The 12,390-nt window shown below is 39.0% G+C and overlaps 1 protein-coding gene across 1 annotated transcript in view; it reads left to right on the forward strand.

Annotated features, from left to right (window-relative positions):
• LOC126163192 (cytochrome P450 9e2-like) overlaps positions 1-12,390 on the forward strand; it is a 66,680-nt gene that overhangs the window by 41,612 nt on the left and 12,678 nt on the right. Inside the window, exons 4-6 of the mRNA XM_049920144.1 lie at positions 8,403-8,611; positions 8,710-8,902; positions 9,628-9,849. Of these exons, the coding sequence (XP_049776101.1) occupies positions 8,403-8,611; positions 8,710-8,902; positions 9,628-9,849 (624 nt within the window). The remainder of the gene's footprint in view (positions 1-8,402; positions 8,612-8,709; positions 8,903-9,627; positions 9,850-12,390) is intronic.

Genomic DNA, 12,390 nt, shown 5'->3' on the forward strand with positions numbered 1-12,390 from the left:
AACAAAATCCTGTAAATTTAACAGTGTCCAAAAATTTTTCGCTAGCATTGTGATACATTCACGCATATACACACTTTTCATAACTCTTAAAGTACGATTCTTGGTTTCCAACACCCTTTTTCACAAACCAGTGTCCCTCACCACTACTCATTATTCCTTACTTTATTACACATATACATATTAGTAGACATTTCAATATTTAATCATAATAAATACATAGTATAATCAAATTCCTCATATAGCATCAGCTTATTGATCATAAACATACCTCAACAGAATAATACAGATTGTCATCATAATAATAAAATCATAAAAACTCAGCCAAATCTCAAAAACGTCGTAGCTTTCTGCAATAATTCCAAAATCTAAAAAAATTCTCTGCTCATTTCAATAGTGTCACCTTCCTCAATCATACTTTGAAATCATGATCCCATACCAAACACATCATTCAAAGCTCTCATAGTATCACAATGGTTCTGAAAAAATATGAACAGTTCACACAGTACAGACTATATACAATTTCATAAGTCTGAAGTTTTCCAACTGTGTAATTACGTAAACATCTGTCAATGATGTAGTAAAGAAAATGTTTGTCTCTCTCAGTTAAATGATCAGATAGCTGTGTAATTTATGTGTTAGAGAAATATGGTAGCGATGTGTAAAGTTGTATAAGCCAATACCATATTAGCTAGGGCTCCTTGTGCTTGCTACACACATGGTACACAAAGTAAGCGTGTACCTCCTGAGAATTAATGTAATTATACCCTCAGGTGTTACAGATTACAGCAATGGAATGAATTGTATCACCGAAAACTTTCTTTGTAATTCAAAAATCTTTAAAAATAAATGTTTTAAGTACAAAATTTATCACTCAAATACGTGTACTGCAGCGCTAAATTGTGCGTCTTGTTGTAACATAATCTCTGTCATTAGTTAAGGGTAAAAAATGTGCCAAGTGTCATAATTATCGTTGTCCGCAAGCAAAGTTCTGTGGAAGTCAATGCACTTACCTCATAATAAACAAAAGCGAAATGTTATGCGTATAGATTTTGTAGTTATTACGTACAGTACCGTGATCAAGAAAGTACTACACTGTAACGTATTGTTGTGCTACAAAAAAGGTTGTCTCATTGTAGCTGTAGCACAAAAGTTACTACTAAAACATGTTTTACCTTCCAGAAGAATTCAGAAAAACTGTGCAGATATAAAGCAGATACAGCACAAAAGCAACAATGTAAATTGTGTCCCACATTAGTATTGTCGTGATATAATCATGTAGCTGTCAAAGAAACCAAATACTAAGTCATCTTTAATCTCACAGAAAGTACTTCAAATAAAGAATGTCTTTTCAAGTAGACCAAAATGTTGCATTAAAATCTCATTAGCAGTATATGTTCTAAGTGTGTAAGTCTTATATTCGTTACGTAATCGTGCAACTAACAAGCAAAAATATACACACACACAGTAACACTGTGTCCTCTGTTCACTATCAAAATGCAGTGGTAGTAACTGTCCAAATATGTTCCCTATGTTCTTGACTGGATAGTTAACTTCAAAACATTGTTGCATGACAACAGTTTCTAAGTGTGACAAAGCGTACTAGTAGCGTGAAGTGAAAAATTTTATGGCAAAGACTAAGTTAAAAAGCAGATTATTTTCCAATAAACGGTTTTACATGTGAAATGTGGTGCAATCCTTTACTCTTCCTAGTACGCAGAGTTTCAACTTCGACGCAATTATCATGTGGTATAAATCGGATTCTGTAAGGTCCATTGTAAATCAGAAAGAATTTGTGACTCAAGTGTTTCTTCTTATATGACAATGAATGAGCTTTAATGAAAACTCTCAGACCAACATATAATTTCTTTGCAATTGCTTTACCGTGTAGTTTTCTCCTTTTGTCTGCTGCAGATTTTATATTTTTAATAGCCAAATCAATTATGTCTTTGTGTCGAAGTTTACGTGTATTTGGGAAAGGTACAAGCTCTCTGAATCTGTTCGGTGGTTCTTCATTCTTCAGTACAAGAGTAGGTGGTAAAGCAGTGGAGTCATGAGGCATTTCATTCAGCACGTTTTGAAATAAGTGTAAATATCTGTCCCAATGCTGTTGCTTTCTGTGACAGTAAAGTCTGCAAAGCTTATTGATTTCTTTCATAATCCGTTCAGACGGGTTACAATGTGGTGAGTACAATGAAATAGAAACAGGTTTGATTTTATGGTTCCGAAGCATGCGGGACCAAACAGCAGATTTGAATTGTGGTCTGTTATCTGAAATGACTTTACTAACGTGTCAAACTTCACATAAGAAATTTTTAACAAAGGCATTGGATACAGACTGTCCAGTGGCTTTACGTAACGGAGTGAAAGAAACAAATTTTGAAGTAAGTTCAACAGTGTCTAGAACGTACGAAAATCCATTCGATGTTCTGACAAGGAGCCCCAAGAGATCAACAGCAGCAAATTCTTTTAATTTAGAAGGAATGATAGGAAACAACGGAGCACGATGTGAGGTAGTAGATGGTTTCGCCTTTTGACAAAGTTTACGAATAGACAAGACCCTTCGAATTCTCTTTTCCATATTGTTAAAATAACAAGTCGTTCAAAGAATATAACATTTTTGTGGACCAAAATGTGCGCAGCTGAAATGGATGTACCAAATGAGCTTATTAACAAAATCGTCTGGAATGCAGAGTACCCATAGCTTGTCATCAACAGTGCAGCGTTCGAAGAGTATGTTGTTTCTAACCAGATAATAATGCCGAATCTGTGTGTGTGTCTTTTCATGCCTTTTACTTTTGATGTCTTTCCAAATCGTATCTTTATCTTGTTCATGGGCAATGTCCTTTAAAGATGTGGTGATGAAGTTTTCAAAGGCGACTTTCTGAATGTAAAGAATACTGAAATTTTTCTCGAGGTTGCCTTCTGTGTTACTTTTCTCAAGCCCAGCCGGTGCGCGTGACAGTGCGTCCGCAACAATGTCCTCCTTGCTGGGAATATAGACTATTGTGAAGTGGAATTCTTGCAGAAACAATGCCCAACGTTTTAATCTGTCATGATTTAATTTTGAAGACATAAGAAATTGTAATGCATCATGATCACTGTATAATTTTACGTGCTTACCAGAAAGAAAGAAAAGGAATTTGTTAAATGCCCAAACGATAGCTAAAGCTTCTAGTTCAGTAACGGAATAATTTTTTTCAGATTTTGTTAACACTCAGCTAGCAAAATCTATGGTTTTCTGAACAGTAGTGTCATTTTATATGGCTTCTTGAAATAAATGGACACCAAGACCGACTTTAGAAGAATCCGTGCTAAGGCAGAAATCTTGTGACAGATCTGGATGAGCTAGTATTGGCACGTTAAGTAGCGATTCTTTCAAAGAATGGAATTCCAACTGTGCTTGTTCGTTCCAGTTCCAAATAGTATTTTTTCCAGTGAGAGAACAAAGTTTTGGTGCAACTAGAATTTGCATATTCAGAAAACGACGGTAAAAATTTACGAGACCTAGAACACTGCGGACTTGTTTTTTTGTGGATGGAACTGGAATGGCTCTGATTGCTTCTAACTGTTCAGGCTCTGGCTGAATGCCTACAGAAGAAATAATATGTCTCAAAAACCTCACCATTGACCTACTCAATTCAGAATTTTCGAAGTTAACTGTAATTCCAGATTCTGCAAAAATACGTAACAAACTGTTGAGGATGCGATTATGTTGTTGCCATGAGGCTTCTGCTATTAGAATATCATCCACATATAAGGTGATGTGACGTTTTAAGAAATCAGGTAATATGGAATTTAGCCCGCGTATGAACACTGCCGAAGAAATGTTCAAACCAAAAGGAAGTTTCCGAAATTGATAACAAACGCCGAAACAAAGAAAAGCTGTGTATTTTCTACATTCTGGATGAAGTTCGATCTGATAAAAGCCGGATCTGAGATCAATAGAAGACAACACTTTTACACCATTAAAATTTTGAAGAAGTTCTTCCATCGTTTGCGGGCTGTCTGTTTCATGAATGATGATAGTATTGATTTGTCTCGATTCTAAGACAAGCCTGATCGATCCATTTTTCTTCTCAACGACTTGTAATGGATTGTTGTATGAGCCTACTGCAGGCTCAATAATGCCATCCTCAAGCATAGATTGTATTTCTGTTCTAACACAGTCCCTATAATGTGCTGGAATTACATATGGTCTAACACAAAATTTAGTATGCTCACGAACACGAAATTGGTATTGAAATCCCTTGATTGTTCCTGTTTTGTGAGAAAAAACTGTGGAATGTATTTGTAAAATCTCAAAAAGGTCCTGCCTATCAGTGTCATTACAGTTCTCAATTCTTTGAATTTTATACTGAATTAACTCATTAGTATCAAATATGCCGTCGATATCATCCCTGTCAGTACTTGCAGAGTGATTGTTAGTGTCTAGTTCCGTCGAAAATTCCGAACTGTTGTCTAACAGAAGGTAAAGCTGATTATTTTCCTCGTCATGGTTTGAGAGACAATCTCCAAATTTGACTTACCTTCTTTCTCTAAACTTATTTCAGCATCGTGAAAGTTTAAGATTACTCTGTATTCATTCAAAAAGTCTACTCCCAATATAATTTTCGTCGACAATAATGGAACAATAAGAAAGTTCATAGAGAATCTGTGGCTTTGACAAAAGAATTCAAGTTGGTTTGTTGGCATACATCTACACTTTTTCCAACGATTGCACCTTGTAATTTAATCTTACGTAACGGAAGTGTGGGGCAATCGTTCGATTTGTTGCATTTGCTAAAGGCTGTTTCGCTAATTACTGAAATGGGACTGCCAGAGTCAAGTACTGCCACAAATTTTACGTCATGTACTGTAATGTGAATCACAGGATATGTAATGTTGTTATGGTTTACGTCGTGTTCCTGGAGTAAGATGTCCCTAATGTCTTCCATTTATACGTAACTACTAGCCACGGCAGCTACATCGTCAGCTTCATAAGTACGTTTTGTGGCTGCCAGCGGTGTGAGGCATTGCCTATTGTCTCTTTGTTGACACGCGTCGTTATTGGGATTTGGAGATCTAACTTCTACAAATTCACCTTGTCAAGAGGGCCCTGCCCTGTTTGAATCATGCCAGTTCTGATGAAATTCAGGGCTGTCGTTTTGTCAGTAGTTTACATAGTTTCTTTTTTGTCGGTCATGTGGTGAAGGATTTCTCCCGGAATCATAACCATAACTGTTGCGTCTGACGTTATTCTGTCTCTCTTGACAATAATTATTTTGGTTCCCATATTGTCTGTTTCTCTGATTGTCTCTGTGATAGTCATTACCGCAGAGAGGTGATCTTTCCCTGTAATTATTACTACTCTGCCAATGGTTGTCATACGGGTTGTGTCTCTTTTGGTCACGATTTACATTGTAAGAATAGCCTTGTCGTGTCCAGTTATTATTTCTTTCATCGCGGAATTGTGATGGATATGACCTGTAATTGTTGTGTTCCTGTTTTCGTGTCCCACGATTGTCAGTGTCAATTTCCAGTTCTTGTAACAGTCCCTGAAAAACTTCAATGTTGTCTTTGCAACGTCCTGCCAAAATAATATGTCGTAAATGTTCAGGCAAATTGATTAAGCAAATGCGGATGAGTTCTGAGGGGCTGTATGGATTTGACAGGTACTGATTCTTGTGCAACATGTCTTCAAAATATTTCACAAGACTGGAAAATTCAGATTGTTCGAAATGTTTCATCATTATGATGCTATGTATTACTCGGTCTTGTGTAGCTTGAGACCAATATGCTGAGAGGAAGGCATGATAAAAATTCTCCTTCACTGTGACAATCATGAATGACCGATCGCATTCTTACAGCTGGTTCGGTCTCTAAATATCAATTCTAATCTGTGCTCTAATGACCAGTTGGGAGGAAAACAATGAGAGAATTAATGAAGCCTCGCTTGTGGATGAATGTCGTTGCTGGAATTCTTAAATGTTTTGAATTTACGTGTAGTAATAAACAGCTTATAGTTACAATCATGTTGGCGAGTCGCAAGTCGGTCATTGTTACGTCGTTTCCGCGGTTCCATCTCAAAATTCGGTGTACCTTACCAATTTCTTTCATAATTTCCGAAGTGCCCTGTGTTATTATTTTGTGGCAGTTCCGTATTTCTATGCCCCTCTTCCCGTATTGGATCGCGAGTGTCCTCTGAAATATGTAATTCTTGTATTACCTGTGTCAACTGATCTTGTACTTCCCGGATTTCTCTTTGGTGTTGCGTATTAATTTGATTCTGATTTTGTTTGAATTTCCTAATTTGTTCGTACTCTTCTGTATCATCAAAGACTACCGGTCTTGTGTCATTCAGATTATCATCTACCTTCGTAGATAAATTATTTAGCTGATCCGAAAGTTCGACTACTTTCTCTGATAATGAACTAATTTCCTCCATGTGTCTTTCTGAACCAATTTTCAGAGTATCTACTGTGTCCTTTAAGTTTTCCTGAGTTTTTGCAAGTAGCTTAACCTCATGATTTTCGTGAATAATAGTTAGCAGTTCTTTTATGGCTGCTTCGTGATTCTGTAATGCATTTTGATGCCACGAGAAAATAGGTTGAAAATGCTCACAAATTTGTGTTTTTACGTCATTACAGACTTTTTGACATTTCGATTCGATGTTATGTAACTCAGTAGTTAAATCTTCACGTGTTTGTTCAAGTGTGGTGTCTAACTTTTGAAGATTTTGTTCCATTGTGTCTAACTTTTGAAGATTTTGTTCCATTGTGTCTAACTTTCGAAGATTTTGTTCCATTGTGTCTAACTTTTGAAACTTTTGCTATGTTTGTCTCTGATTTTGTTCCATCATCACTAACTTTTGAAGCTTTTGTCTCATTTGTTGTATTAATTATAATAACAATGAACTGGTGTATGAAACATGTTCCTCAGTGCTTTTCAGCTGTGAATTTGCACCAGCAACATTCACATCTTGACAAGCAGAAAATGTGTCTTGACTTATTTGAGAAAACGGTGAGGACCCAAAAACTGAATCTACAGTATTTGCGAGATTGTGTCCTGTCATTTCTGATTCCTGAGGCGAGCTGTTGCCGACCGATCGATCGATAATGCTTCCCTGTTCACTAATTGTTTCACTGTCTACACTATTATTTGCAGCCCGCTCCATTTCCCTATGCACAATTCCAAATTACTACTTTGAACATTAGTTAATTCATTACACGATGGCGCTAACACACTGCTTTCGTCTTCACTGTCATTTCTCAGTTTACTTTGGAGCCTAGTATTACGTTTTTCACACGCCATTATTGTCACAATATTTCACATGACAACACAGAAAAGCACAATTTGAAGAGCAAAATAAGAAAACACATTAACATAGCATTGAAAATAATATCTCGTTAATTGCAAGCGCAGCTGCGAAATACTTGGTGCAAATGTACATGCATGCCACAAGTGCTTTACTGTACAACAATGAAAAACTACAACTACAACGGAAATTCTCTCTATACTTATGCGCTAGCAATAAACAATAGCTACACTAATTAAAGAAACTACAAGAAAAAATCAGAAGATTCCAGTGAGGTATCCTGGTAAGGTCGCCATATGAAACATACCCTTAGAAAAATTAGTGAAGTACTGTGCTGATAAACCTCTTACATTATTTGATTTTGACACAGCTGAGCAGAACTGAATGTACTCAGACATTTCACTCTTTGCCTATTCTGATCAACACTAAACTGACACACAATGTTTTTATCGCAACGCAATCTGACTTTCAAAAATCCCTACAAAAGAATGGCCCTGACTAACATTAACCTATACCTTTCACAAATCACTTACCTCACAAAAATCTTCGTTACTCGTACTACTGCAATACAGCTAGCGCCACTACTGCCAGCTAAATGAAAGATTCAAACTACTGAAGGCACTAACTACTGATAGGCATAGTTAGCAAATGAAAGATTTTGATAGAGAACAAACAATGTATTTACCTTAATAGTGTTCAAAAGCAGTTCATGACGTCCAGTCTTATAAATTTACTGTCTCTGATGGATACACGTCCAGATCATCCGCTCTCAAAATTCCGCCATTTCTCTCCCCACATCCACCACTGCTGGCGGCTCACCTCCAACTTCGCAATGCTACGCACTGTTAACATCCAACTGCCCAACACTACAATGGCGAACATTCCAACAATGCCAACCAGCCACAGACTGCACACAGCACAGCCAGTGATTTTAATGCAGAGCGCTACATGGCGTTACCAACATAGAAACCTAAACAGCCTACTTACACATTATTCATTTGCGATTGGATTTTTTTTATTTTTGTTTCTTTATTACTATTGACAAGAATTTTTATGATTTCAACTCGTAAGAATTATTTCTGTGTAATCATTACTCTTTCTGGTGCAGTTTGTTCCCAGAAGGAGAAGGTCCTAACACTAGAGCTGAGGGACTTCTTCAGACGCGTCACTAACGACGTGATTGCGACTACAGCGTTTGGTGTCAAAGTGGACTCATTGTCCGAACCTGACAACGAGTTCTTCACCACGGGCCGAGATCTGTCCAATATCAGCCCATTCGTCAGTTTCGGCTATTTTATATCTGCAAGGATGATGGAGGTTCGTAATATGCACCGTTTGTAAACTACGCAGGCATGTAGAGGCACTTTAGTTATAGTGTAACAAAAGAATGATTTCATTTACTTTATGAACTTCAGATGCTGGGTATTCCCTTCTTCAGTCAGAAGGCGGTGAGTTTCTTCAAGTCTTTGGTGGTAGAGACAATTCAGACTCGAGAGAAGCAAGGAATCATCCGCCACGACATGATCCACCTGCTCATGCAGGCGCGCCGTGGCGAGTTGGCACCTGAGGACGGGCAGAAGAACGGCACCGCCGAGGGCAAACGCAGGTGTAAGTAGCCGGCAGGAGGAAGCGTTACGTTAAGAACAGCACTGGGCAGGAGAAACTTTCTGCGAGTTTACACTGATTAGCCGTATACGGCGAGGTGCGCCCCCTGCCGTGCACGTCACAGTACAGTTCTACATGCATTCAGTGCAGGGCCTGATTTATGCACAGGTTTGTAGGTTGCGGCCTGGGGGTCCACATCACAAAAATTTAAAACGAGACAGTCTTTTGTCGTGATGTGGTCTTTCCATAGAATCTTAAAAGATTTAGTGTCGGATTGACGTGGATTAGAGTTGGGACTGGCTGTTGTACAGACGTGGGGCTCAGTACTTTCATGAATTTATTTACCATGCAAAGACCAGTTTAACTAAATCGAAAACACCATTATAAACAAAAGACTTTCTGAGGCCCGAGTAAACTTGAACAGGGCTTGAACAACACATAATATCTTCTCGGAATAAGAAGACGACAATAGCAAACGCGAAGACGTAACTTCTGTTTTTCTAATTTACTTGTATTCTTTTAAACTTAAATAAAGAATCATTTTTTGTCCCATAAGTCCCGAAACACGTATAGATGATAAAAAGAATGGCATTCTACGATAAGAGGGGACCTCACTTTCATTATTTTTGCAATGTGGTCACCAGAGAGAGCTATAAATATAGAACGGAATCTTTATTAGAGCATTTTTTTTCCTTACTTGGCCCACAGTGTTCCTCTCATTGCGGCAGATCTCACGGACGAGGACATAGCGGCCCAGGCGATGATATTCTTCATCGCCGGCTTCGACACCGTGTCCACTGCACTGACCTTCTGCAGCTACCTGCTGGCCACACACCAGGACGTCCAGAGGCGGCTGCAGAGGGAGGTGGACGAGCTGATGGAGAAGAGTGGGGGGCAGCCCAGCTACGAGCAGGTCATGGGCTGCCAGTACCTCGACATGGTCATCTCCGGTGAGTCAGGATGACACCGAAGCCGTGCAATTGCAGCCGGTCGTTTCTGAACGTTATTTCTTATTTTTGTTTCCTGATATCTTTAGATCTTTTATTTGTATGTTAAACAGGCTATTCCACTTAACTGAATAACTAATTGATGACTAACAGTACGTTTTCCAGAGAAAAAAATCCACACTGGATCTTTTATTCACGGGGAGGAAAGTTACAATGCAGATGTTCCTATGTTTCTAGATTTCAAAAGGCCTGTGATAGCATACATCGTCAGACACGCCTAAGCACGATTTGTAAATTTCAAATATCCTCAAAATTAAGCAGATTCGTTGAAATTGGTAGAGAGAAAACTTTATGTCATATACAGACACCGGTAGGGGAAACTGAAAATTTCAAAAAAATGTGAAAAACAACTAAGGGAATACACGCGTCAGCGACCGTAGGTCCGTGAGCTGAGTTTGACGACGGTACTTGAAATTACTGGCGTCAAGCCCCTCCTGTTGCCTCTCCTGCCGGACTCTCTTGGTCAATTCTTATGTTCTCGACCACAATGGCATTAGGTTTTCGGGCCCGAGGGAGTCTTTCTTTTTCTCTCGTCAGCTCAGACCTTCAAAGCTGCCGCCTGGTACAATAGGCTAATGGAAGAAAGAGACTGTCCAGCGACAGTGGAAATGTCGTGAAGGAAGTTAGAGAACAAGTAACAAAAGCAAAAATAGTGCCAGAGTGCTTAAATATATAAAAATGGTTCAAATGGCTCTAAGCACTAGGGGACTTAACATCTGAGGTCATCAGAGGGACTTAGAACTACTTAAACCTATCCAAACTAAAGACATCACACAAAACCATGCCCGAGGCAGGATTCGAATCTGCGACCGTAGCAGCAGCGCGGTTCCGGACTGAAGCGCCTAGAACCGCTCGGCCGGCTCTTAAATATATAAATTGGAAAGGTAAGCATATATGGAAAGATGTAAAGGCAGGAATAAATAAAACAATAGTTAGACAGTTATGGCATACACAGCTGAGACAAGACCTGAAACATCAACAAAGACTTTTGGAAACCACAGAAATGAACATTCTTCGAAGGATTACAGGGAAGGCTCTGAGAAACAGAGAGAGAAGAGAAAGCATTAGAAAAGAACGTAAATTGGGCCCCTTTAATGAGTGGGTACATAACAGAAATCATGAATGGAACGAACAGATGGCACGGATAAACGGAAGATTGTGAAAATGGTAAGAAATAAATCACTAATAGGTAAAGGAAATACTGGACGCTCAAGGAAAAGATGGATGGACAACCGCTCGGGTAGACTCTGGAGTAGCGAAGGAAATAGGCTTTAGGAGGAAGACGAGTAAGTAGCAGTATAAGATGAAGAAGATGATGCTGACGACGACGACGACGACGGCGATGACGATGATGATGATGAAAAACTGCATGATTCTTTCAGACTGTGTTTTAAATTACTTTAACTGCTAGTTTCCGACACTGCCCCATTTTCAGGTGCATCTACAGTAACAGACATGGACACATCGTTATCAGTTCGTTAAACAAAACCTCATGCCATGCACATCTGTGCACAGCACGGTCGTCAACGGCCATCTTCTTGTAATTTTTACTACAAATCACACACAGAAGTGCGTAGAGTGTGATTTGATAAGATGGTCGTTGACGACCGTGCTGAGAACAGATCTGCATGACGCGCGAGTTTTTGACGAACTGATAACGATGTGTCCGTATCTGCACATGTAGATGCGTTTGAAAACGAAAAGTGTCTGAAACTAGTGGTGCAAATACAGTAATTTAAAAAGGCTTGTTGGAATCATGCCCTTCTTCAGATTTATTGAGGCTCTTCAAAGTCTACACTGGGCTGAGACAAGGGATCGCCATTTCACTTACATTAACCTCGTCTAACAGAAGATTGATGGATAATCTATTGAAAGTAACCCTAATGGACCCAACTGCGGGATGTAAGCATTATTACACTTGCCAATGTAGATGTTATAGCATTAATTAGTAGTTCCAAAACATAATTAATCAAAAGAATAAAAAATGGCTGAAAAAACTATACTACGTTTTAATGGAGAGAAGACAGAATATCTGGATACAAATAGGAAAATCTGAAGTCATGCATCGGGACAGCCTACACAAACAGCTACAGGCGAACTGTCAGGGCATTTACGCGCACACTATGAAGAAAACGGGCTCGCCAGAAGCCAGGCACTGATTTGCAGACTGTCGCCAATCACTGACAAGCAGGCTGGCCAGTCAGTAGCTTCTTTCCTACGCTCCCCCTTCCGTCACGACTAGCCTATTATACACTCGACCCATTAAAGTTTCAAATACAAGTCATACTGACACCGACCGCCTGCAATAAACAGAGCCACCTTTCCTCCAGAAAAACCAGTCTTGCCCTGAGGAAGGGCGTTGTAATGCAGTCGAAACGCCGGTTTTAAGTTTGTAATTAAAGTATTTTATTCGACGAAGCGGTACAACACCCAGAAGAATCTTAATCATTATAACACTGGCCACGAAGGCCTTCGTAGTTATAA

The sequence above is a fragment of the Schistocerca cancellata genome, chromosome 2 (genome assembly GCF_023864275.1).
Source record: "Schistocerca cancellata isolate TAMUIC-IGC-003103 chromosome 2, iqSchCanc2.1, whole genome shotgun sequence".
Classification (NCBI taxonomy): domain Eukaryota; kingdom Metazoa; phylum Arthropoda; class Insecta; order Orthoptera; family Acrididae; genus Schistocerca; species Schistocerca cancellata.